Genomic DNA, 26,796 nt, shown 5'->3' on the forward strand with positions numbered 1-26,796 from the left:
TGCCTATTGTGTGATGTCTGAAGATATTTGTTCCATGTTTTATCTGTGTGTTTTTTTTTTAGCTATTTATAGGAGGAGTGTAAAATTGGTCCCTGTTTCATCATCATAGCCAGAAATAAGTCCATGCAACAAATATTTATTTATGATCCTACACAAACGGTTGCCATCTTATGTTTGACACTATTGTAATATTGTTGACACTATTACAGATGTCCCCATTTTCCTCCCTTTTGTCCCCCTCCACCCAGCTCCCACTACCTCCACCCCAGGCCTTCAGCACATCTATTTGAAGATGTACTCTGAGATGTTTTGTGTTCTTTTTCCTCATTCTTCTTCCATACTTAAAAAAATGAACTAGTATGGATATTGCAAAGTAACTTGGAAGAGCTTCATTACATTGTTTATGTTTATTATTGCAGAATTGTCTGTTTCCATGGTGGTTTCTATGCATAATCTCATTTCCCACACACCCACTCCAAATGGGGCTCCTGTGACTTTTTGATACAGTATATAGGCTCCAAAACGACTCCCAGACCTTTTCCACAGGTAATTTCTAAGCCCCTCATAGCTGGAGTTCTAAGAGTGGCCATACAAGTCTTCCTTCTTGTAGATATAGCATATCTAACCCATTAGTATATATGTTTTATATTCACTTGTTCATACAGGACAAACAATCAATTAAAAGTACAATTAATGTGGAAATTTATGCTATCTGAATTATAGTGAACTATGAATTTCTTACAGAACTTTCTGAAATTTAGTGCTTAAAATGCCTTATAAATGTATAGATGTTGAGGCTGGGTTACATCATTCACAAAAGTGTTGAGAGAAGGAAAATCTTAAATCCTGGCTTGATTCCCTAATTTAACAATAGGAGATAATTCTCACACTACTTTTATCCTAACATGCCATTTTCATTTCTAAACTCTAGGGATTTTTTTCTTTCGGATTTTTTTTATTGTTGATATTATTACAGATGTCCTTGTTTTCCTCCCCTTTGCCCCCCTCCACCCAGCCCCCAAAACTCCCAACCCAGGCCTTCACCACATTATTGTCTGTATCTGTGGGTTATGCATATAAGTTCTTTGGTTAATCTTTTCCAGTCTTCCCCACATCCCTTCCCTCTGAGATCTGTCAGTCTGTTCCATGTAACCATGCCTCTGGTCCTGTTTTGTTCATCAACTTATTTTGTTTATTAGATTCCACATATAAGTGAGGTCATGTGGTATGTGTCTTTCTATGGCTGATTTCACTTAGCATAATAATCTCCAGGTCCATCAGTGCTGTGGCAAAGGGTAAGAGTTCCTTCTTTTTTTATAGATGTGTAATATTCTATTGTGTAAAATGTACCACATCCTTTTTATCCACTCATCTACTGATGGCACTTGGGCTGTTTCCAAATCCTGGCAATTGTAAATAATGATGCTATGAACATAAGGGTGCATATATTCTTTCTGATTGGTGTTTCGGGATTTTTAGGATATATTCCTAGAAGTGGGATCACTAGGTCAGATGGCAGTCCATCTTTAATTTATGAGGAAGGGAGTTTTCTTTTTCTTTTAAAACTGATGTTTATGTTGGTAATTTAAAAAACTCCCCCATTAAGGAGAATCTGAATCTTATCTTTTAGATCTCAGTGAGAAATGCCTTAGCCATATATAGGTTTTTAAGGGCTATGTAGAATTTTTATAACTAGCGGCCTGGTGCACGAATTTGTGCACCAGTGGGGTCCCTCAGCCTAGTGCACAATCGGGCTGGGGAGGGACGCAGGAAGTTGGCCAGCTGGGGAGGAGCCGAGGGAGGGCTTCAGAGCATGTCCCTCCAGTCTCGCTCAGTCCCGATTGGCCGGACCCCAGCAGCAAGCTAACCTACCTGTCAGAGCTTCTGCCCCCTGGTGGTCAGTGCACATCACAGTGAGCGGTTGAGTGGCCTTAGCATATAATTATAGCATATTACACTTTAATTGGTTGAACAGCCGACCTGACAACCAGACACTTAGCATATTAGGCTTTTGTTATATAGGATAAGTGATGACTTTGTGCTCAGCAGAAAGCAAGTAATTCCTTAGCTGTGCTTGGTGGGAAATTCAGGTTAACGGTAAACAGAGAGAAAGATTTTATATTCAAAGGGTAAAAGAAGAGAAGCATACAGACATACATAATACGCACAGAGATTTTATACAGGGATAAAACACGTAAAGCCACCTCCTAAATGGTAGCCCTTATTATTATTGTTATTATTGTTATTCAGCCAGTGTTCTGAAAATAATTTTATTTGCTTTATGTACTTACACTGACTTGAATTCACATAGTTTTCCTCCTCCCAATCTTCAGGACACTGCTTTCTAGAACTTTATTTATTTTTCCTAAAAGTTAGTTGATGTTTGCATTTCTAGGCTTGAATACTATATATTAAGAAAAAGAAAAAAATCAATTACTCTACTGTACATCTATATAGTTCTGCTGGTGTGCATTTGAACACTGTTTACTTCTATAACTCCTTCCCCCCCTCCACCTTCCCATGTTTCAGGGCAAGACTGTTTTTTATTTTTATCTCACCTGAGGATGTTTTTTTCATTGATTCCAGAGAGAGGAAAGGAGTGTGGGGGGTGGGGTGGGGAGATAGAGAGAGATAGATAGATAGATGGTTAGAGAAACATTGATGTTAGAGAGAAACATCGATTGGTTGCCTCCCATACATATCCCAACTGAGGTTCGAACCCACAACCTGGGTATGTGCCCTGACTGGGAATAGAACCTGAGACCCTTCAGTGCACGGGATGACACTAATCAACTGAGCGACACCCGGCCAGGGCAGGGCAAGATTCTTGAAAACTTGTCCTTAGAAGTCCCTGCGTTAGAGGGACAGCCCTGAAATCCACAACTTTACAACTCCTATAAATTGCCAGATGATAGTGATTTGTGACATATCTTTGTACAATGAAACACTCAGGTTTAAGCACAAATTATATTATGCTTTAGAAAATAAAGCATCACAGGTGAAGGTTTTGTTTTTTTCAGTCATTGTGTTTGTTTTGCAATATCTTACTTTGTGTATAGCGGTGGTTTTCAAAGTATGAGCTGAGATCAGTAGCATCAGTTTCTTTTGGAAACTAGTTTGAAGTGCAAATTCTCAGACCCTGAAATTTTTTTTTTAGCAAATCTGATGTATGCTAAAGTTTGACAGCTGCTGGTATGGAAGTTCCCTGGAAAGTATCCTATATCTAACTTAATTTATTACAAAGCCACATCATATGAGGGATGAAGAAGCAATTAGTCATGCCCCCAGCTACTGTTGCCTCAGGAGATGTTTCATGGTGTAACATGGGGAGTGTCATGCTGCTGAGCGAATGTCAAACTTGGAGAAGGAAGAAACTTTCTGCTAGAAGCCTTCTAGAACACTTCCTTTCACAGCTCCAGTAGCCAGAGGCAGAGGATTAAGACATCAAAACCACAGGAGGTGCTCATGCAGGGCCCTTGGGCTTACCTGCAGCCTGTAGGCACCTTTAACTAGTTAAGAAGTAAAATTTCAAGGCTCAAAAGCTGTCCTTGAAATAGAAGTACCAAAAGACAGAATTTAGCAATCTGGACATGAAGCAAGAAACTCATACTCCTGTGTAGACCATACTGTAGAGAAACCCAAAGAAGTCTTGGCAAATAGACTGTTTCCTTAGCCACACTGGAAAAGGGGGCCATGCACTTCTTAGTGTGGGGGGTCTGGAAGCTGACATAGGGCCCCTCTTGCAGTGTTGGTCATGTGGCCTTTTCTCTTGAGTGCGCTTGGAGAGAGAGAGGGAGAGAGCTCTGGTGTCTCTTCCTCTTCTTAATAAGAAAACCAGTCCTATTGGATTAAGACCTCACTCTTATGACCTCATTTAACATAAATTTCCTCCTTAAAGGGCCTGTTTTCAAATACATTCACATTGGGAATTGGGGCTTCAACATATGAACTTATGAGCGGGACACGATTCAGTCCATAACAGCCCTTATTATCCAATTCCGGGATTATTATAGCTCTTTTTAAAAAATATATATTTTATTGATTTTTTACAGAGAGAAAGGGAGAGGGATAGAGTTAGAAACATCAATGAGAGAGAAACATCATTCAGCTGCCTCCTGCACACCTCCTACAGGGGATGTGCCCACAACCAAGGTACATGCCCTTGACCGGAATTGAACCTGGGACCTTTCAGTCCGCAGGCCGGTGCTCTATCCACTGAGCCAAACTGGTCAGGGCTTATTATAGCTCTTTACTGATCCTCAATCCTGACTCCTTTCACCAGTCCTTTTTGAATATGAAACTAGACTTACCTCAGTAAAATAGCACTTGTAAAGCATAGTCTTATTGAAAATCTTCAGTGATTCCCAATGACTAGAATTTCACCAAACTCCTTAGTCTGGCATTTGGTTGGGTCCCTGGTCAGAGTCTACCTTGTCAGCCAAAATAATGCTATTCTCTTCCCCCATACCACACACCTTTTGAATAATCTATTTCAGTGTCCTTCGACCATTCCATGTATGTTCCCAACTCGAGGTCTTCCCTCCCATTATTCTCTCTGGATTATCCTCTTTTTCACTTATTCAAACACTGCCCTTTTTCCCAAGTGCCATAGCCCATCTCCTCCGTGACATCTTCTGCATCACTTCCACTTACACCCACAGTGATCTTTCTTTCTGGGCTTGGGTTATGTTTTCATAGTAAGGGTTAACACACTTCCATTGTGTATATCTGTGTCCCTGATGGAGCTGCCGGAGAGCCAGTACTGAGGATCTTCCTTTTCTGTGTCCTCACAGTGCCTGGCATAGTGGTAGGTATTCAAACAATCTTCTAATTGTGTGGATGAGTGGATAGAGGGAGAGAAAGAATGATATTCCTATGATAACGTTTTCTGAGAATCTTAGCTTTCATCTCCTGAGAAAATGTCCATAACCCTATCCAAGTCTCTTTCTATCACATCAACCTATTTTAGATCCCTATTCAGTGGGGCCTTGACTTACGAGGATACGAGTTTAATTCGATCCGAGACCGAGCTCGTTAAGGAGCTCGTTAACTCAAATTACTCTGTCAACTCAATGCAAAAAATCAGCCGAGAGACAGCTGGTATCTCAAAAAACTCATTAGTCGGGACACTCGTAAGTCAAAGCCCCACTGTATAACCTTCATCACTACCTGAGAATTTTATTGTTTGTTCTTCCAACCCTCCATAATAAATATTCTCTATTCCATCCACATAAGAGACTGTTTATGTCTTATTCCCCAGTGCTTAGTTAGTATCTGATACACAGTTACCACTCAGTAAATATTTGCTGAACAAATGAATGAATGGATGATTTTGGCATCATGTAGTGTAATGAAATCTTTTGGAGTGGAAGGTATGCCTAGCAAAGTGCGCATGCAGGCAGAAGAGGGCCTGCTCAGAAATCTGAACCTTTTTCTTATTATCCATCAGGCATTTAGGAAATGTCATACCAATCCAGAAATGAATATACTTTGCTTTACATAGTGTATATCTTAAGTCAAATTGGTGTGAATTAATAATTTGTACCCTGACTTAGACTACCGAAAACCTCAAAGTGCTCATTGATAAACAAGAGTATTTATGTAGTCATGTAGTCTGCTATTTTTTTTTTAAAGCCAATGTTTAATCATTGGACAAACACAAATTTATTTTGTAAGACAGTGGGTTTGTTTTCTAAATCTAGATTTTTCACATGGGGACTTTTCTTTTTTTTAAAAAAAATATATTTTTTTATTGATTTCAGAGAGGAAGGGAAAGGGAGAGAGAGATAGAAACATCAATGATGAGAGAGAATCATTGATCAGCTGCCTTCTGCACGCCCACAGCTGGGGATCGAGCCCACAACCATGGGCCCTGACGGGGAATGGAACTGTGACCTCCTGGTTCATAGGTCGGTTGATGCTCAACCACTGAGCTACACCGGCCAGGCATGGGGAGTTTTCTTAAGGTGGTAGAACCACAGTAACTTCTACATATAGAAGAAGTTTCAGGGTCCTCCACCTTCTGTCTTCTTTCTTCCTCCTTTAATTCTGCCAGTGACTTGCCTGAGGTTCTACAGCTCTAAAAGGCAGCACCATGGTTCAGATTCACCCTTCTCACTCTGAGTTCAATGAACCCTCCACAACATTCCACTGTACCTGGCTACCTAATAAACTATATCATTCCACTTACCAGGTGGTTAGATTTCCAATAAGCTCCACCACTAGGAAAGTAGTTTGAATCCAGAAGCTCTGGAAGGTTGATTGGTTGGTTAAATATTTGGTTATCTAAAGATTAACCAGAAAACTGCTATTGTTTTAACCTTTATAGTTATGAATCATTCAGAACATATTAGTCACATTTTCTGCTTCTTTAGGAATTCTGGAAGAGTCATACCATCTTAGAATGGGAAGGAACCTTAGTTTTTCAGAGTCTTCCAGTGCCCCTGGGCCATAATTCTGGAAGAAAGTCTTATTTAATATTAGTATAAAACATGCAAGCTATTCAGCTGACCCTGGACATAGCTGAGGTTTAGTTTTTAAAGAGATTTCTGATTTAGTTGGCTTTCTTTTGATTTATTTCTTGGACATTGACTGCAAGTTTGTGTTTTTTTTTTTCACTTAATTCAATTTTTTGATATTGTTTGTCTTTCTGGCTTTATTCTGTAACTTGAACCTACATTTTGTCTGCAGTGCCTAAGCTTGTAGATGGCTCTTATCCTGGAATACATTGAAACTGTGACATGGGGATTGGTCCAGAAATCACTTACCCGAGCAAGCACTCAGGCTTCAGAGCTGAGCGAGAGAGTGATTTCAGCGAAACCATCTCTCCCCCATTTGCACATTTCTTCATGTTTCAGTGACCAGGTCTGTGCCAGCAACGGGGGCAGGTTACACATTTCCACTGCAAACACTTGGTGCAGAATAGAGGGCTGCACTATTTTTTTTTTCCTTTCAGTAAGCCAGAATTGGCAGTGGAAGTGTGTCTGAGGAAGACATTGAAAGTATTGGCTCCTCAGGGACAGGGGGGAAATATGTATGCCTTGTGCATTTCCCTCATTCTGTCTTCTAGTCCCACAGAAGAGTCATATTCAGCGAAAGGCACTGGTCCCAGTATAAAATGTCCAATTAAACATACTTAAGCAGCTCAGTCCTATTCACTAGTGACCTTGAGGTTAACTACTCTGTGAAGGCTTAATCTTTTTTTTCTTTTTTCCCCCAATATTTTAAAATTGATTTTTAGAGAGAGAGGAAGGGAGAAGGATAGAGAGATAGAAGCATTGATGAGAGAGGATCATCATTGATCGGCTGCCTCCTGCACACCCTCTATTGGAGATCGAGCCTGCAACCCAGGCATGTGTCCTGACTGGGAATCAAACCAGTGACCAGTTGGTTCCTGGGCCGATGCTCAACCTGTGAGTGACACCGGCTGGGCTTTTTTTCTTTTTTAATGTAGAAAGTTTAACCTAAATTTGTTTCTGTGTGACATGTCCCTTCAGGATTGAGCCCTTCATTTTCTCCACCAGAAAACTGGTTGTAATTTCAATTTTATCATAGTTTTCTTGCCTTCTCTTCTCTGTGTAGTTTCATTATAGTAACCACATTCCTAGAGAAAACCCTGAAAGTAGACATGTGGCATGAAATTTAGCATAGCTGTAAATTTCAAAAAAAAAAAAAAAAAAAAAATGGCTGCCATTGGTAGCTCCCTGAGGGATAATGACTAAAATGCGTATATATAAGAGAATCCTAGCTACACGTTAAGAACGATTAGTTCGTGACTTAGCATTACATCAGGGATTGGTATGGAGATTAGTGATTTTATCATTTAACTCTGATGATGTTTGTCCAGATTCTGAATGGTCCCTTGGAAGTAGAGCTGAGTCCTGTTTCAGATGAATGGTTGTCCTTGTCTCTCAGTCTTGACCATTCAGTGTGGGGTTCTTATAGGCATGGATAGGGACAAGGGAGCAAGGACCCAGGCAGCCTGGAGGAAGCCTTGTTGGAAGCTGTGCTACCAGGAAAGAAGGACTCTCTCCTCCAGCTGGAGTAGTGCTGCCCGCAGCAAGCCCTCAGCTCAGCTGTCAGTCCCATGAAGGGATCGCCTCAGCTGAAGAGAGCCACCTTGCCTGAGGTTGCTGAGATGGCCATTTCCGGACATCTACAGCCATGCTAAATTTCATGCCACATGTCTACTTTCAGAGTTTTCTCTTGGAATGCGGTTACTATAACGAAACTGCCCAGAGAAGAGAAGGCAAGAAGACTACGATAAAACAGACATTACAGCCAGCTTTCTGGTGGAGAAAATTAGATGGCGAGTAACTCCTGATCCATGTGGGGTTAATAAAGGCCCCTCCTCCTGGCTCCACCTCAGGACAATGCTGAAGCACCCTCCCAGCTTCAGAATCTTCCCTGTAGACAAGCCTGAGGCTTTCATTGAGATTGTGCTATCCCAGCTCAATTTCTCCCTCTGCTCAATCTTTCCTCCCTCTTTGCCCCACTCATCCCCTCTCTACTTCCCTCCTCCTTCCTTTCTTTCCAGATGTTGATTCCAAGATGGAAAGAAAATATTAAACTGAGAAGAGAAACAAAGAAGAATTAGATTAGAATTCTAATATCTAATTTGGGATTTGGAGTGACATCTTGATTCTCTATGAAGGTTAAAACTGTCATTTGAAGCCTTAGGGGTAGAGAAAGAAAAGGAAGTATCAAGTAAATGATTTCAATTGGAGACTTTGTGCTTTGCATTGTAACTCTGTTCTTGCCCTTGCTCTTATAAGCAACTCTGCCTTGAGTCCTTTCTTAGATCATCTCATGTCTTCCCGTGCAGCAGGCAGGAATCACTGAAGGATCCAGTGAATAAATGGGCAGTGGTGCCTCCCAGTTCTCATCCGGGGAGAATGAAAAGCAGCCTTGCTTCTAAAGGTGTTCTTACTCTCCTTGAGTGAAGCTTAGCCGTGTATCCTCCCTCAGGGGAGTGATGGAAGGCGCATTTGACTGCCCTGTCCAGAGTGTGAGCAAGAGCCGTTGACAACTGGAGACTGGATGGGGTAGAAGCCAGGGTGAAAATTTAGCGACACCCAGGAAAGAGTTGAAAACTCTGGAGGACAAAATCAAGAACCACACGAAGAGTTTCTTTGTGTTTATTTCCTTGGATCTTAGGAGAATTTGTGTGTTTAAGTGTTCCTTCCTCTGTAGGCCCCCACCCCTGGGCATGAACATCCAGGTCATGAGTAGATGTGGAATGGACTTCAGAGGTCTGAGTCGCCATCCAACTTAGCTTTCAGAGTGGAAGGGTTGGGGGACTGTGGAAGCGAGGTCTCTCCTTAGTGTTCTGGGAGGTGACCAAATCAAATGAGTGGGCTTGGGCTATGGGGTCCCTACTATTTCTGGATGGCGTCCTGATGTTTTGCTCAGGGATGTGTTAAATCTCTTCGTGAAAGGCTTATTGCGGTGCCCCCCCCCCCCCCCGCCCCCGCCCTTCAGGCCCGGCCCCGTGTGGGTTGCAGGGGGAAGAGAGGCTGGGGCACTGGAGGGCGGCACCAGGATGGTCCCTTTGGACAGTTGGGGGGTGGGGGGGCGCCGAAGCGTGGTGCCGGCGGCCGCGCACTGGAGCCCCGCGGACCCAGCCGAGTGGCGGGCACGCTCGCCCAACCGGGGAGCCGGGGAGCGGCGGGCGGGGCCGCGGGGCGCAGTGAGGCCGGAGCGGCAGTGGCTGCGGAGCGGGGGCACCTGAGGAGGGAGGAGGACGGGCGCGGTCTGAAAGTGGGGAAAGAAGAGGCATTCAGGCGGGCGGGCGCCCTGGCCCGAGGGTCACGGGCGCGGGAGCCCAGCGAGGTGGAGCTGGGCGGCGGCGCGGGCCGAGCCGAGGGAGGAGGGGCAGGCGGAGGCGCGGGAAGCGTGTTTGGGGCGCCGCGGCAGGGAGGGTGGCGGCTGCCGGTGCGCGCTGGGCGCCGTGTGTGCGCGCTCCTCCGCTCAGGGAGGAAGATGGCCCAGAAGGGAAAGTTGGGGTGACGCGCGCGGCCCCGGGAGGCTTGGCTGGGGACGCCGCAGTGAGCCCGACGGAGCGGCGGCCAGACAGGCCAGGGGGCGCGCAGTCCCGGCGCTGCCACTGCCGCCGAGGCGCCCGCCCCCTCACTGCAGGTGGCGGCGGGGGCGCCGGGTCCGGGCGCCGGGGGCGCGGACCGGCGCGCGGGGGAGCCCGGCCAAGGGATGGGCTGCGCCCCCAGCATCCACGTTTCGCAGAGCGGCGTGATCTACTGCCGGGACTCGGACGAGTCCAACTCGCCCCACCATAGCACCAGCCTGTCGCCGGGCCCCGCACCTCCCCTGCCCGGCCTCTCTGTGCAGACCGACGCCGCCGACGCCATCCCCCGGAGCCGCGAGTCCGGGCCTCCCAGCTCCGCCCGGGTCCGCAGGGCTCGCGCCGAGCTGGGCAGCAGCAGCAGCAGCTCGGGCTCTGCAGCCCCCGCGGCGACCACCTGCAGGGGCCGGAGGCGCCACTGCTGCAGCAGCGCGGAGGCCGAGACCCAGACCAACTACTCCAACCTCCAGGTAAACGCCAGGCGCGGGCACAGCTGGTGGGGGCCACCCGCCCCGTCTGTCCGGTTTGCACGGGGAGGGGGCTCCAGCGGAGTTGAGTGGCCGTGACGCGGTGGGGTTGGGGAGGTTGTCACTAAGGAGGAGTTTACTTTTCATTTGTGGGGGTGATGAGGGCCAGGAAAACTGAGCAGAAAAGACCCCTGGAGGGGGGTCCTGGGAGCTGGTTCTGGGGGAAGGGGTGGAAAAGGGAGCGCACTGGGGAGCCGGCAGGCTGGCCGGTTTTCCAGGGAGGGAGGAAGGCTGTGCCTGGGTTAATGCGAGAGCAGGGGTGGGTGTCATTGAGAGCATTCAGCGGTGAGACTGATTGAATGAAATCGGAGCACCCGGACCACTGGCGTGTCTTTTAAGTGCATGGTGCAGACCTGGAGCAAGGATGCCTCATACTCCCGTTTTTACCTGGGAAAACCAGCCCAGCTGCATGGAGTCTTAGGAGCTAGGCTGGGGATTTGTGAATGAATGAGGGTGTCTGTTCTGTGGGAGATGGAGGAAGAGAACCAGAGTGGAACCTGTTGTTTGTCCCTAGTTTGGGTTGGCTGCAGATGGGATACAATTGAGAGAACCTGCCTTGAGTTTTTGTAGGGTCAGGGGAGCCAAGTGAGGGGAGTTGGCTTCCAGTGCAGGGCGACTGTCTGAAGATGAAGATTCTGCACATACATCTCATCTTTCAGGAGGGTGGAATTGTGAGGAAGTGGAGAAAATGGTTTAAATGATTAAAGCAGTCACCAGATATTTCTGAATGGCAGGAGAAAAATGATTACTTTAATACTGCCCTTCTGTATGTTCTCAGAATACTATTAAATCCAAGAGAGTTTTCATTGTGTAAACCTGGCCACTGGGCCTTTTATCCATGTAGCAAACAGAATGACAATGGCACATCCGTGTTGCAGAGGGAAAAAAATACATCTCCATGACTTGTAATGTTACATAGAAGCTGTGTGACATCCACAGCTTGTACATGGTCAGTGGGTCACCGGCAACCGTTCCATTGATTATACACAATTGTATATTTAATACTTGAAAAAGTTGTTCCACAATTGGTCTAGTGTGAGGAGCCTTCTGGTCTTCATTGGATAAAGCCAGCTCCCAGTGGAGGGACGGCTTATGCTGGCTTCAGTCTAGAAGGCCAAAAGCCTCTTTTAGTGCACTTATTTTAGCAGCATGATTTTGTAACATGAAGCTTAACATGATGGTTATGTATGGTTGTAGGCTTTTACTGGTAATAATTATATATGTAGTATGATAACATAATCATTATAATAAAACACCATTTATTGAGCCCTACTATCTGCCAGTTAATAAGCTTTCTCTTCTAGCTTTTGGATGTTAACCATATGATGGTAGAATTTCCAAAGACTAGAGACCTGGGTGCATGACAGTACAATCTACCACTGGAACATTTGTTATAGAGGCATGTGCAGAACAGTATGTTTTTCTTTTGTCAAGTTTTTTGTTTTTTTGTTTGTTTTGCTTTTTTACACAGTGGTTCACATAAAGTTTGCATTAGGAGAAATTTCAGGGAAATAAAAATTTATATTTGGTTAAATAATTAAATCGGGATATTATCTTAAAGACTACCCTTTTGCCTTCTTGTTGAAAAGGAAATTTGAGGACATGAAGCAGGAGTTTAGAATAGTGACAACTTATGAACTTTGAGACTTTTTTTAGTTGCTTCAGAGAAATTGTGTATTTTGCCTTTCAAAGTAGCAGGATTCCCAATTTAGTACCTGGCAACTCTAGCTACCCCATGTTTGTTCAATGAAAGAAAGAATAATGAATGAATTCATTCCCTATGTTTTAGTACTTCCCTCAAGAGACTACTTAGAGACCAAATGGAGTAAAAACTGGAGGGAAAGTGAGTCCCAATTATTAGCAGCTAGTATAAACTTGTATAAACATCATTGCTACTTGGCTGAAGTGTTAAAAGGCTTGACCTGCATTGGAATTTAACTCACTGCTTTATCAACAAGATTTCCAAAGAAGAGCTTAATTCATTCCAAGCTATTACTAGGAATGTTGGGAATGAAACTGGTGGTTTAATGATTCAGCACTAATTTGCATGTGTAGATCTCAGAAACTATAGATTTGAAATGAAATATGAGACCAGAATTATTATACAAATCCTACAGAATTATTACTGCAGAATTGCTTTAATATATTTAATAGTATCCTTTTAGGACTTGTGATTCAGTGTTGTATATATTTTTTTCAATCTTCACATGTTCCATACTCTTTTGTAGTTAAGGTAATTTTGTAAAAACTACTTTTATTTCTTCTTAGAACCAGAATTCTTCCACCTAAGAGTCTGAGATACTTGCTAGTCATGGCTTCCATGCTCCCCCTCTCTAAGATGCTCAAGTAGAAAAGTAAAGTCTTTGCTATGTTGTCTTGTTTACAGTGGGCTATAATAATTGTTTTTTTAAAAATTCCCTTTGTACATCAATTATAAACCATATCCTCATTATTTACTTGGTCTCTGATGTTCCCCAGAGTACAAAAATTTGTGCTTCATCTCTCACTCTCTCTCCTTTCTAGCAATAATTCATCTCATTAAGCTTTTAGAATGATGAAGCATTATGATGTCAAACATGATGTCAACAGGAACCTTCCTGAATACCTAACTTACAAAAAATTATAAACATTAATAATTCATATGCAGTACAATGATATCATATGGGTTTCCATTTCTGGTAAGAAATTAGATTTGTCTCCAATTGCTGTAAAAATGCAACTTCCTAGCAATTTCTCTCCATCTTGTTTGCCTTTTTAAAAATAGTACTCCAACAGGAGAATCCTGCAGAATGCTCACTTCTGATACTGTGCCAGTTTTGTGATTCTTGTTCAGAAATCCTCAGAGGAGATAGTTGAACCTCTCTCTGGGAAGATCCGGGGGTTCTTACACGTCTTTTCTCATACCAGCTGTTGCAACTGGGGAGGCAGCTGAGACTAGGCAGCTAGTTGTAGAAAGTCTGTATTGACATACAGTCAACTGGCAGCCATCTCTATGTAGGTTAACTGTTTTGTGGATCGGGCACAGGAGGTGCAGTTTCCAAATGATTTTGTGCTGATAGGCAGCGTTGCCAGTTCCCACTTTCTCTTCCATTCATCATGCTGACTTATGCATTTAGCCAGTATTTGTGCCAGACGCTGTGGTAGACACTAGGGATCCAGGGAATAGCCATGGAGTTTGGTAAGGAGAGCCGATGAGGATGGAGAATCTCTTGCAAAAGAGTGTGTCTAAGCCACTGATTAATGACTTCTATAATATTCATTCCGTGGCCCCCCAGAGTTTAAAGGGAAAAGCAATAGATACTTTTCTGACCTTGTGGTAAATAATTAATGATATTTCTATTTGGGGGAAGGATAGAACTGTTTTGAAAAGTATTATTTTTGCTCTATAAGTCATTAGTGTACATGAGAGTCACTTGGAAGTCTTGATAAAATATAGATTCTGGCCCCAAATCTCAGTTTCTGATTTAATAGATCTTGGGTGTGGCCTGGGGATTTTCTGACAAGCTTCCAAAAGACGCTAGTGTGGTTGTTCTGGGGAACCACACTTTGAGAACTGCTGCTTTTAAATGCATTAAATTGACTTTCGGTTAATGAGTGTAGGGCAGCACATCCATGTATTTGAGGTACTAGTTATAGCTCTGCCTTCACCTTAGTTTGCTTTTATATGGGCCACCTGCTATCTCCATTCATGAAGTCGAACTCTGAGCCGCCGAGGCTGGCTGGAAAGTTTGTCAGTGCGGAGAGTGCTGGCCATGTAGCCCACTCTGGTTTCTTGAAGTGTGACTTCCCCTCAGGACCCACTGGGGTTTGTAGATGCTGGTGTCTTGCTTTGCCATCACCGTGTCACATGTGCTCTGCCCTGCGGGAGCCCTGTCCTACCTGAGGGAAAGTTGCAAGGCAAGGGAGGAGCTTAAACAGGTCCACATGACATGGTACAGAATCATGTTCAGTCCTCAACTCTTGAAGTTCTTGCTAGACCTTTTCACCATTATTTGTTTTCATTTTAAAATAGAGCATAAGTCTTACAAGTTGATTTAGTAAAACTCAAATTTACTTCCTGCCATAGCTCAGTTTTCACTGTTTTCTTTAGAGTTACATTAATTTTTAAGGACTATCAGATAATTCTCCCTTATTTTAACTTTTGTTAAATAAGTCCTCAAAACAGAAAGTAACATAGTGCAAGCTGCTCGCTTTCCAGAGGTGCTACTTCTCTCCTGAAATGCCACCCCGGTGACCACTGGGCAAGACAGGCCATGCTGGTGAGGACAAATCTTGTGGCACCAGGTTGATGATGGGTTAAGGCCAGGAATCAGAATAGGAAAGAGAGAGTGAGCCCTACAGAACCAGGTGGGAAGACAGAGTCCAGAATCCAAAAGACCAGCAGAGTTGGGGAGGAGCAGGTGAGTACTCTGGGGACAGGTGGGCAAGTAAAATCTGGAATTCAGGGACTTGGCAAAGGTGAGAGTTGTTGAACCAGGTTGAGACTTCTGATTGGAGGACAGACACTGTTTACTTCCTTCTATTTGGGTTTCTCCCCTGAGGGTGAAGAGCTCAGTGCCTGTAGGAGACACCGGTGACCAATCAGAAGGCTGTAAGTAACCTCTGCACGTAGGTGAGGCAAGACTAACCCACCCGGCCTTCCTCACACCTGATCAAATAGTGTCTGAACAGGAAACAGATTGCATATTCATAAGGGTAATTGAAAATTAATCTAGTGACTATTTCAGAAGTGTTAGGATGAAAGAAAATCATTCCAGTGATGCTGAAGCACCCTAAGATAGAAAAGGGGAACTTAGAAAAAGGCAATAGGAGGAAATGGTTATGGGAACCCAAGAAAACAAACCTATAGGATAGGGAAGACCCAGAAGCTGTGGTCTTAAGGAGGAAAGCAGCAGTTGGAAGTCTGTGGCCTGGCGGGGGAGCCAAGGGAGTAAATACTTCCCATTCCATTGTCCTCCCGTTCATCCATCTCCAGCCAGACGGGTACCTCCTTTGGCCAAACACATCTGGAAACCAGAATGGCCAGGGAGTCCATTGACGGAGGTTTCCAAGAGCAGGGCAGAGAGTATCCTGACCGTACCCCAGAAGCCCCTCTGTAACAAGTGTTGAAGATGTTCAGCATCATTAGGGATACCCTGCTAAGCTCAAATCAAAATGAGCAATTTTGATGATTGCTTAAAATAATGGCATTTTTAATGGTCCTTGAACTTATTGTTTATGTTTCTCGTTTGTTTAATGACTAATGATATAAAAATATGTGCAGTTATCTTGTTTGGAGACCTCTAAGTTATTGCTGAAAACAAACCCTCCTCTTCAGTTCACTCTCCGCCCTGACTCTGCTCAGACTTTCCTTAGTCAGCTCGGGCTGCCAGAACAAACTACCATGAACAGGTAACTGAAACAACAGACCTCTATTACTCCCTGTTTTCCAGTCTGGAAAGTGCAAGCTCAAGGTGCTGCCGGTTCTGTGCCTGGTGGGTGCACTCTTCCTGGCTTGCAGATGGCCGTCTTGTGTGTCTTCACATGGCAGAAAGCAAGCAAGTTCTAGTGTCCCTTTCTCCTCCTGCAAGAACACCCCATCATGGGGCCCCACCCTCATGCCCTCACCTAACCGAATTCCCTCCCAGAAGGCTCACCTCCAGATACCAGGCTAGGGCTGCAACATAGGGATTTGGGAGGGCACAAATATTCAGTCCATACAGACTTTTTCTATCATGTCCTCTGCCCCTGACCCACTTCCCTGGTCCCCGTGATCTCAAAGCCCAGAGGTAGGGGTGGGGAAGGAAAGCACTCTTCCTGAGTGGGAAGTTTCCTGAGTGGGATACCAGCTTATTCAGCCGGTTACGTTTTTGCTCAATTTGTACTTTCCTGCTCTCTACACCTTCTCTCTAGAATCTTAAAAAGTTAACAAGTGAGTTTTACCATATGTTTATAAGCTGATATTTTCTATAAAGAATAGATTTAAAACATTTTAACGTATTCACATGTGTTCAGGAGTTCATTTAAAAAAAATAGGTGTAAACATCTTACAGTGGAAGTCTTAGTAGTTTTTATGTTTTAATACAAAACACTGCTTTTTAACAAGTTACAATATAGGTTTAGATTTTGTTGTTAGTTCCTTTCCCATTTTCTCTCTTCTTTCATTGATGGATAAAAGCCAACTTTTATTCAGGATTTTGATGCTTCACTCTTTATCATCAACTTCCTTCACCTCCTCTTTTCTGCCTCTTTAGGGAGGGTGCCCAGAAAAATAGTTTAGAAGCATGTGATTGCTATAATAAAAATGAGGAGACAATTTTACTTTTGGATAATTCATCAATGAAGGGAAGAAAATATTGTGGTTGTCTCTTGTTTCCAAGGCGATTCATATTTTCATGTATAGTTTGTACATTTTGAAACAAGATATGTAGAATAGATATAATAATATTGCCTGTTGTTTAAGTATTTGTTATTCCCAGAGCACTTTATATAAATGGTTTTACCTAATCTACATAAAACACTATGAGATACAAATTATTATTCCTATTTTACAAATGAGGAAATGAGGCTGCAAGAGGTAGAATAAATCGCTCAACGTAAGGGCTGGATTTTGAATACAAGGTCATCTGAATCCAACTTCAGGGTTCTTATCCACTGAGCTTTATTGCCACTCACACAGGCCTGAAGGCCCAGGGCTGGTCCTGGAACTATAGACTTATGTAGAGCAGAGAAGAGATAAACAGGTGTGTGGGGGCAATCAGGGGGCCTTGTGAGTGAGGTTTTTCCTCTTACATGTTCACTGTCACCCTTCTATTAGCTTGAACTGGAATGTTATTTTGAAATGATTGGAGGATGTAAAATGCATTCAAAATTGGAGTAGCTTTGTCAAAACATGTCATTATTTTCACTGAACACAGTGCTTGGCACATTAAATATTATACAAAGATTAGTTGCTAATAATCCTGTGGTTGCTATTATTTCTGTTTTGCTAATTAAGATGAGATTGGTTATTTAGAATTCAATATTGTTGAAATATGTAATTGTTTTTTTATTGGAAAATGTATCCAACTTTCAAGTAGATGGATTTGGCCAATGTAGACGAAGATTTATGCAGACATACACTGTATCCTGAAGCTTGGAAAACTGCTGCCGTAGCCGTGGGTTTGGTCTGCCTCGGCTGTATTACCGAAGGAGACAACATGGTAAAATCTTTCCTGTTGAAGGTCCAGGATGGAGTTTGAGTCCCGTGACTGCTGGGCCCACACACAGCCTCTGCCCTTGTAGGTTAGGGCCTTGGTATTAACTTGAGGTGACTCTACATGAAATTCTTCTTTGGTATAAATCTGTACCTGAAGCCTTGGTCTAGCATTGGGCTTAAAGCCATTTTGCATAAGCGCTCTTGTTTTTATATTGCTACATGTCAGGTGCTGTCAGATGTGCTGTATGGTCAGGAGAATGACACACTGTGAATATAAGAGCCTTTTTCTCTCTCAGAGAGGAAGGTGTAATGATTAGCTACAGGGGTTCAGTTGCCTGTGTATGTCACAAAACTGAGAGGAAGACCCCTGAATTTTGGAAATTTTTATAGGAAGACACACGAGAAACTTGTGAGCGACTGGTCACACAGGGCACATGTATAAAAAGTGCTGTTTTCTGACATCAGAACCACAAATAACATCCACGCTCTGGACCTGGAAGGTAAGGATGAGCTCAAGGTAGGCAGGGCTTGTGTCCACCCCAGGCTCCTGCAGAGGGAGCTTCAAGCAAGAGCAGTGGCCAGACCCAGACGGAGAGGGAAGCTTCAGTTCAAGAAGGCAAGTGCCTCCAGCAGCCCAAACGCACCCTCCTTTGTGCCACAAGAGACTTACCTTGATTTTCAGCTTAAACTGATGGGTAGTCTTGGCTTAGAAACTGGTTGACTGTGAGGAAAGCAAAAGCCATTCCACCAGCTGAAGCTTCATAAACTCCAATAGTGTTTTGAGCTGAGCTTTGGCTGGAACTAAAAGTTTCTCTTTCCCCACAGTCTAATAGAAACCCTGATGACCTTAGCTCCCCTCCAGAGTTCCCTCAGAGTGATACCCCCACAGTGATGGCCAGACAAAGATGAGAGCAAAGGATCAGCTTTGTCAATGGCTGGGCCAGCACGGATTAGTATCACTTCCCAGACTCCATTGTGTGCATGGACTCCGTGAGCTTCCCAAAGCTCAGCGCCCTTCTCTGCAGATCTGGCCCACTGGGATGCTGATCATGGAACCTTCATCCCTTTGGGAGGAGCTGGTGAGGGCAGGGAAGGTGGCCCATTCTTCTCACCTCTCTAATGGCTGTGACAGGGAGGAGTGTGGCAGACACCTTCTCCCTTCCCGTTTGTTTGTTGAGATTTTCAATACTGGAGAGAAAGGGAGAGTAAAAGGCGAGAACCTCTTCTGTGTGTCAAAGATGCAAACTTTGAATAAAAGAAAATCAGGAAATGCTTTGAATAAATGTAAAAGACAACCCTCACTTTTATATTCATATTCCATGACAGAAATATACTTTTAAAAAAATATATTTTATTGGTTTTTTACAGAGAGGAAGGGAGAGGGATAGAGAGTTAGAAACATCGATGAGAGAGAAAGATCCATCAGCTGCCTCCTGCACGCCCCCCACTGGGGATGCTCCCTCAACCAAGGTACATGCCCTTGACCGGAATCGAACCTGGGACCCTTGAGTCCGCAGGCCAACGCTCTATCCACTGAGCCAAACCGGTTTGGCCAGAAATATACTTTGCAAGGCATCTAGTTGGTATTGGGAAATTATTTTCATATAGAAACAATGTTATACGTGGCGTTGGGGTTTCCAGGTTAGCCCCAAAATGTATTTCGCCAGATTGTATATTTACAATGTTGAAACCATATTGCTTTGAGAGAAACATAAAATTGAATTAGAGCTAGAGTTTCTTCTGTACGTGTTTCCTTTGGGAGAAACGGGCTTCACTGGAGGATGGTGAAGCAGAGGGAGAACCTGCGACGCTCCCTCAGGGAGCAATTATCCTAAGTGATTGTTGGTGCTGAGGAGGTGAGGGGCTCAGGTGGTGGAGAGAGAGCTGGGGTGCAGGGAGCTCAAGGGGCTTGACAACTACTTCAGTGTGAATCTTTTAACCCTAACAGTTCTCTGTTTTTAAATTGTAAAACCATTATACATAAAAAATTAATAACTACTCTCTTAGGCAGTTCGGGCCGCTATAACAAAAATCCCATAGACTGGGTGACTTATAAACAACAGCAATAAGTGCTGGAAAGTCCAAGATCAAGGAGCTAGCAGATTTGGTGTCTGGTTAGGACCTGATTTCTCGTTCATAACCCACAGTCTTTTCACGGTGTCCTCACCTGTCCCATTTAAGAGGGTTCTGTCCTCATGATCTAATCACCCCCCAAAGGCCCCACCTCCTAATACCACCACATTGGGGCTTAGGATCCAGAATTGGGGTGGGAGTGTCAGACATTCAATCTGTAGCAACAACTGTACTTAATATCAATCATATTTTTCTAATTGTCTTATTAGTTTTTAGCTTTTGGTATCCAAATAAGGTTCACTCATTGTGATTGTTTGATGTGTCTTTTAAGTCTCATTATCTCTGTGTCTCTCTCTTTTCACTGGCAGTTAGTTTGTTGAGGATCCTGGGTTGTTTGTCCTGTGGCTTCCCCCTGATTCTGTGTTTTACTGTTTGCATTCCTGGGGTGCATCTAACATGTTTCCCTGCCTTCTATGTTTGCTATAAATTTGTAGTTAGATTTAGAGGTTTGCTCAGATTATGCTAGATTTTAGGGGGTGAGAATACATTTTAGATGATATTGTGTTCTCACATCACATCTGTGTTTGGTTGTCTCTTTGCTGTGGTGTTCACCAGTATTAACTATCGCTGCTTACATCCATGAATAGGGGTGTAAAATGATAATATTGTTCTGTCATTTCTCCTTCACTTATTAGCTGGAATGTCTCTAAAGAGAAAAACTTCCTCTCATCAACTAGTTGGTTTCCCTGGGACAGAGTTTATATAGGAAAGGCAGGTTAAAGGTGTGAATCTTTCCTCTTATTTGCAGTTTTCAAAAGGAGATGATTCCCTGGCATTCTCCTGGGGTGACACTGATTCTTGTGTACTTGTTTCTCTGTTTGCTTGTTTAGTATCACTATGGATCACACATATATTTGATGCATGTCAACTCATTGCAGTTGTTATTCTTTAGGTGCTCAAATTGCCCATTTTTGGCTGGAGGGAGCTTAAGTTGATGAGGCACTTTTTGAAGAAATAGTTAGAGCAAAGTTGATTAAATTGTGTCCTTATTTTTAACTTTTCTCTTTTTTTGGTAGATGAGGACTTGCGGACCACCTGTAGGTGGAGCACACCTTGATGTCTGCCTACTAGTCATTGTTGTTCCATGCCATTGAGTCGGCTGTGACCCCTGGCGACTCTGTGAATGAGTGATGTCCTGTCTTCATCTCTAGTCATACTGAACCTCACTGTAGCTCTTTTCCTATAATTTTTGTGGCTACCGAAAGGCAACCTGGTATGATGGAAAGATACTCATTGGCCAGGGCTTGAGCTCCAGCCTGCCTTACGCAAGCTTGGTGACCTTGGAGAAGCTGCACGACTCCTCCTCCTCATAAGGTGGGGATAATGCACCCTCAAAAGGATTGGTGTGAGTGTAACAGATGTACAGTCCCTGTAACCTCCCGGGTCCTCGTGAGTGTGTGTGTGTGTGTGTAACTAAATCTCTGAAGTCTGGAATGTATCTTACACCTACAGGGCAATATAATATGAAGAGCACATGTCAGTGCTGAATGGTCACACAGTAGCTACTCTAAAGGGAGAAGGGAGGAAGAAAGTGAAACTTCACATAAGAGCTATAAATGAAGCCATTATAACCTGCTATTGTAACTTGACAAGAAGTATAGCACAGTAATTATGTTGGTTCTTTGTCTCTTGGTTCTCAGCTCCATCCCTGCTTTTTCATATTCTCTTTTGTATTATGTGAGGCTAGAAGTCTACAAACTGTATCTCTTAGATTTCTTTGCCAGCTGGTCTCCTGTTAGATGTTTCAAGTAGTAGATAACTGGTAGGAAATTGGGATGTGGGAGAGAGGAGGAGACAATAGCAGTGGCTTCTGCTAAGTGGTAGGGGTACAGGTTTAGCCCAAGGAGAGTGGGCTTGTGGCCCCATCCTTGGGAGGTCACAGCTTCTGGCCTCTGAATGTTGCCCTTCCATCTACTTAGTTTCTCCAGCTCACCCTGCCTTCTTTTTGCTCTTTCATACCTTTCAACACCTTGTAAACAGTTCTCTACATGGATCTGTCTCTACTTACTATATGTATGTTTTTCTCAGTGGACACTTGGGGTCTGAGGTCAGAGAGAACTAGGTTATAATCTCTTACTTAGTTCTGTGACTTAACATCTTCAATATTCAATTTCTTTCTCTGTTTAAGGGGATTGATAAAAGTACTTATCTCATAGAGTTGTTGTGAGGATGATATAATTAATATATCTGACACTTTGAACTTTGTATTATGTGAGGCTAGAAGTAGTAGATACTGGTAGAGAATTGGGATGTTAACTTTGAACATAACTCTCAAAAAGTGTTGTCTACTATTGATAATATACAAGCTAATTTTGAAGGCTCATCCTTTCCATTTTTATTATAGAAAAGTTAGATGTAGAGATAATCTGTATATATATAAGCCTAATATGCTAAGTGTCTGACCATTCGACTGTTCGACCAGTCGCTATGATGGGCACTGACCACCAGGGGGCAGATGCTCCGACCAGTAGGTTACCTTGGTACTGGGGTCCGGCCAATCGGGACTGGGCGAGATGAGCTGGACATGTCCTGGAGCCCTCCCGCAGTCCTTCCCTGGCCAAGGTGGGGTCCCGGATTTCAAGAGGGCACAGGCCAGGCCAAGGGACCCCACCGGTGCACGAAGTATAATAAAACTTCATGTACACACCATCCAGCCTCACAGTTATAAAATTAAGGCTATTCTTTCATCTGTACCACTACTGTCCTCCCTGCTATGGAATTATTTTAAAGCAAATCTAAACCATTACATTATTTCAGCTGTAATTTTTTCCACATCTATAATAATAAAAGCATAATATGCTAATTAGACCAGACAGCCAAACAACCTTCCGGACATCCTTCCGGATGAAGCCGGGGCTGCGAGGGCCGGGGCTGCGAAGGCTGAGGCAAGCTGCTGCAGCTGCGAGGGCCGAGCCCCTTGCACAGATTTCGTGCAGCGGGCCTCTAGTATAACTATAAGAGGATAAGGACTGTTTAAAAAACAACCCTAATACTATCAGCATACCTAACATTAAAATAATTTCTTAATATCAGAAAATACCAAGACAATGTTTAAATTCCCCTAATTATCTCACAAGTGTCTTTATTTAAAAATATTTGACATATGAAACATCTTTGGAATAAGGCCCACCTGTTATCACTGGTTGATATGCTTCTTAAGTATCTTTTGATGTATAGGTCCCCTTTCTCTCTTTTCCCCTCACAGTTTGTTTGTTGAAGAACTGGGTTCCTTGTCCAGCAGAGTTTCCCACAGTCTGGACTTTGCTGATTACATTCCTGTGGTATCATTCACCACATTTTCCTGGCCCTGTATTTCCTGTATATTGGTAGTTACATCTAGAGGTATAGTGTGGTTGGATTCAGGCCTGTTTATTTTGGCAAGACTGCCTTATAGGTAGTGTTGTGTACTTCTGTCAGGAGGCACATACAAGTAATGTCTCATTCTCGCTCTTTTTGTGAGGCAATAGCGAGGAGGGAATAGATTTTTACTTTTTTAAGTAGGGAAGTTACTTGGTGTTTGGTTGAGGCAGATGTGGGAGATGGAACCATCTGTCCCGGTTTTGGTTTAGTTTTAAAAGAACATCCTTGTTGGGAATCTGGGGCAAGAGAAGGGGGAAGAGGGCCAGGAACGGTGAAAGGAAGAGAAGAAGAGGGCTATATGGGTGAATGTAGGTTTATAAATTTAGTAATTGGCTACAGGAGAGCTTAATTCAAACATTCTTTACCATGTTTATGTTTCCAATTTAATCAACGTAACTGTGTAAATGTACTTTCTAGTCAAACCAAATACATCAGTGGTAGGAGATAGAGTCAAATACAGAAATTCGTTTTCCTTGCAAACAGTTTGAAAAAAGAAAAGTTAGTGTGAAAATGTTATTGAGCTTAGACCACAGGTGGGGGTCCCTGTCTACTCCTGTCCTGTGCTGTTATAATCTGAGTGCAGGTAATGCTGTGGAGCACTGGGTATGAAGTGTCATGCTACTGGGTTTTTCTTTAATTAGGATATAATTCACATAACAAAGTTTACAATTGTACATTTTAAAAAATATATATTTTTATTGAATTTTTTTTAGAGAGAGAGAGAAAGGAAGAGGGATAAAGAGATAGAGACATTGATGTGAGAGAAACACCCATTGGCTTCCTCCTACTGGGGATCGAGTCTGCAACTCAGGCACGTGCCCTGACCAGGAATCGAACTGGGGACCTCCTGGTTCATGGTTCAATGCTCAACCACACCAACTGGGCTACAGCTGTACATTTTAAACTGTGCAATTCAGTGATTTCTTATATATTCATTATGTTGTGTAACCACCACCATTGTCTAATTCTAGAATATTTCCATTATCCTCAAAAGAAACTCCATGCCTATTGGCAGTCAGTCCTGACTCCCCATCCTTGGCAACCACTTACCTACTTTCTGTCTCTATAGATTTGCTTATTCTGAGCATTTCATGTAAATGGACTCAAATAGCATGTGGCCTTTTGTGTCTGGCTTCTTTCACTTACCATGTTTTCGTGGTTCATCCATGTTACAGCGCGGATCAGTATTTTATCCCTCTTATTCCAAATAATATTCCGTTGTATGAATATACCACTTGTTGTTTATCCATTGATGGGCATCTGGGCTGTTTCCACTTTTTGGCTAATATGAATAATGCTGCTGTGAACATTCTTGTACAAGTCTTTGTGTGGACATATGCTTTCATTTCTTTGGGGTATATACCTAAGAGTAGAACTGCTTGCTCATATGGTAGCTGTATGTTTAACTTTTTGAGGAACCCCCAACTCCCAATGCAGCTGTGCCATTTTTCATTTCCACCAACATACATGAGGTCCCTATTTCTTCACATCCTCACCAACACTTGTTATTATCTGTCTTTTTCATAATAGCCTTTCAAGTGGGTATCAGGTAGGATCTTGTTGTGGTTTTGATTGACATTTTCCTGGTGGAAAAATCAGAGTTGTTTTTAAGAATTAAATGAGGTACCATAGTGAAATGCGGCATGGATTTGGGTCTCAGTTCTCTGCTAGATTGCAGAGTGCCCCCCCCCCCCCCCCCAAATAACCATATTTGTGTTCCTTGGTGTTTTTATTTACACTGCAGCTTTGGCTCGGGAAGGCAGAGCATAGGCCTAACTCCCACACTGTGCCTTCCATTCATGTAGACACTCATACACCCATGTGTGCCAGAATCCCCTGTGCAGGCCTTTCCCAGAGCTCTGGAATCACACTGTAATGGGGTCCAGCCTGTGCATTAAAAGAGTAACTCAGTCTAAGAGAAGTGATGGGTATGATCTTGAGGAAAGGCAAGAGACTTGGCATTTCAGGGATCCTTAAGTGGCACTTTCTTTTGCTACCTACGGGAGGCGCTCCTGAGCGTATGTGATTTAGTTCACAATGACAGCCGAGAGGTGGCCATCTTAGTTGGAAACTAAGGTTTAGATTTAGTTCAGGAGCTTAATATGAATACGAAATCATCGGAAGCACTGAAATTAAATGTGGGTCAGGTTCCTGGCTTGGGCACAGTGAGTCACACAGTATGTGTTGGTTCTTGACATTCGTTTTGCTAATTTAGAGGGGATGGTGGTAAAGATAAAGGTAATTCCCACATGGTGGCTCTTGCAAAATCCATGTGTTTTGGAAGCATTTCCTACATGTTCATATGAATGCAGATGCAGGCTGATGGTGTGGATATTGACAATGCAAACAACACAAGCCAAGCTACGAAGGCCCAGCCCAGAAGGCCTTGGAGAAGGTCTGTGAAAACCCACCCTTCCTACTTTTCCAATTCTTCCTGCAGCTTAATCACATTAAATGACCTGGCGTTATAGATGGACATGAAGTTCCTAGGGAAGCATTCCGTTTCTCCTTAGACTGCTCTTCTCTGGTTGCAGTGGAATGAGTTGGGTTTAGGCTTTATAAGGGCAAATCACCCTCTTTTCTAGATTCTTTTGTATGATTGATTGTCAGAGAAAGCAGAAATGGTAGTAATGGTAATAATGTGAGAAAAGAGTCGTGTGACAAAAGGTTTTGCTACGTGTTAATTCAGGATGTATTGCAATGGTCAAGTTGCATCAGTCAGGGTCCCTGGGGAAACACTTCACCCCAGATGTTCAGATGAAGAGACTTAAATGGAGAGTCTGCTTACAGAGGCGTGAGCAGAGATAGGGGAGACAGGGGACAGTGAGGTGCCCCCACCGGCAACTGTGTGAAGCCCTAGCCGTCCTGGGGTTGGAGACGCCAGGGGAGGAAAGAGCACTGTTGGCTGTGGGGCCCCTGGCAGGGGCTGTAATGATGAAGGTGCTGCGATTGCCAGGCCAGGGCAGTGAAGCAGGGAGGAGTGGGAAGTAATGACCCCACCTTTCTCTCCTGGCTCGCCTCTGCCCTGCTGCTGCCCAGAAGGGAGGCTGCCGGGTGGTGCAGGATGCAGAGGTGAGCCTCCAGGCACTGAGCAGGGCGCACAGTGGACGGGGGAGGTGGTTTGCAAGTGGAGACCAATGTGCACAATAACCAATTATTTTGCAGTGAGCACATTCTACTTTTTGTTCATTTTTAGAAGGTGCTATTTTGGAGAAACATCCATTTCTCATTAAAAAAATTCCCACTGTACTTCACATTTGCTTATGTAAAACTCCTTATCTTTTAGGTGGCAAACTTTATTATGAAATCTCTTAAATGTTGTGCTTTTTTTCTTATTTTCCCAATACATTGATGTATATAATTGTACTGTGAGAAACCTGTGAGTGAGAGAGCCACGTGGCTACCTTGTCTTTCAAATTGTCAGAGGGTGATTTTTACACTCCTCCTTTTCAGATTTGTGTGTAGATATTTGTGAATTATTCCGAGGCAGTCAGGTGTCTTCGAAGCAGATTAGTCAGAGT

The 26,796-nt window shown here is 43.5% G+C and overlaps 1 protein-coding gene across 4 annotated transcripts in view; it reads left to right on the forward strand.

Moving 5' to 3' along the window:
* The window catches only part of PDE8B (phosphodiesterase 8B), a 193,837-nt gene that overhangs the window by 13,277 nt on the left and 153,764 nt on the right, over positions 1 to 26,796 (forward strand). For 2 of the 4 annotated variants that reach the window (XM_070412220.1, XM_070412221.1), the window contains exon 1: positions 9,901 to 10,548. The exons of the other annotated variants lie outside the window; for them this stretch is intronic. In XM_070412220.1, coding sequence (XP_070268321.1) covers positions 10,207 to 10,548 — 342 coding nt within the window. In that variant the 5' untranslated portion in view covers positions 9,901 to 10,206. Of the gene's footprint in view, positions 1 to 9,900; positions 10,549 to 26,796 lie in introns of those variants that run through there. 4 annotated transcript variants of the gene reach the window in all.

Source organism: Myotis yumanensis, unplaced genomic scaffold, assembly GCF_028538775.1.
Source record: "Myotis yumanensis isolate MYYU_CA2020_CCGP unplaced genomic scaffold, mMyoYum1.0.hap1 SCAF_4, whole genome shotgun sequence".
Classification (NCBI taxonomy): Eukaryota; Metazoa; Chordata; class Mammalia; order Chiroptera; family Vespertilionidae; genus Myotis; species Myotis yumanensis.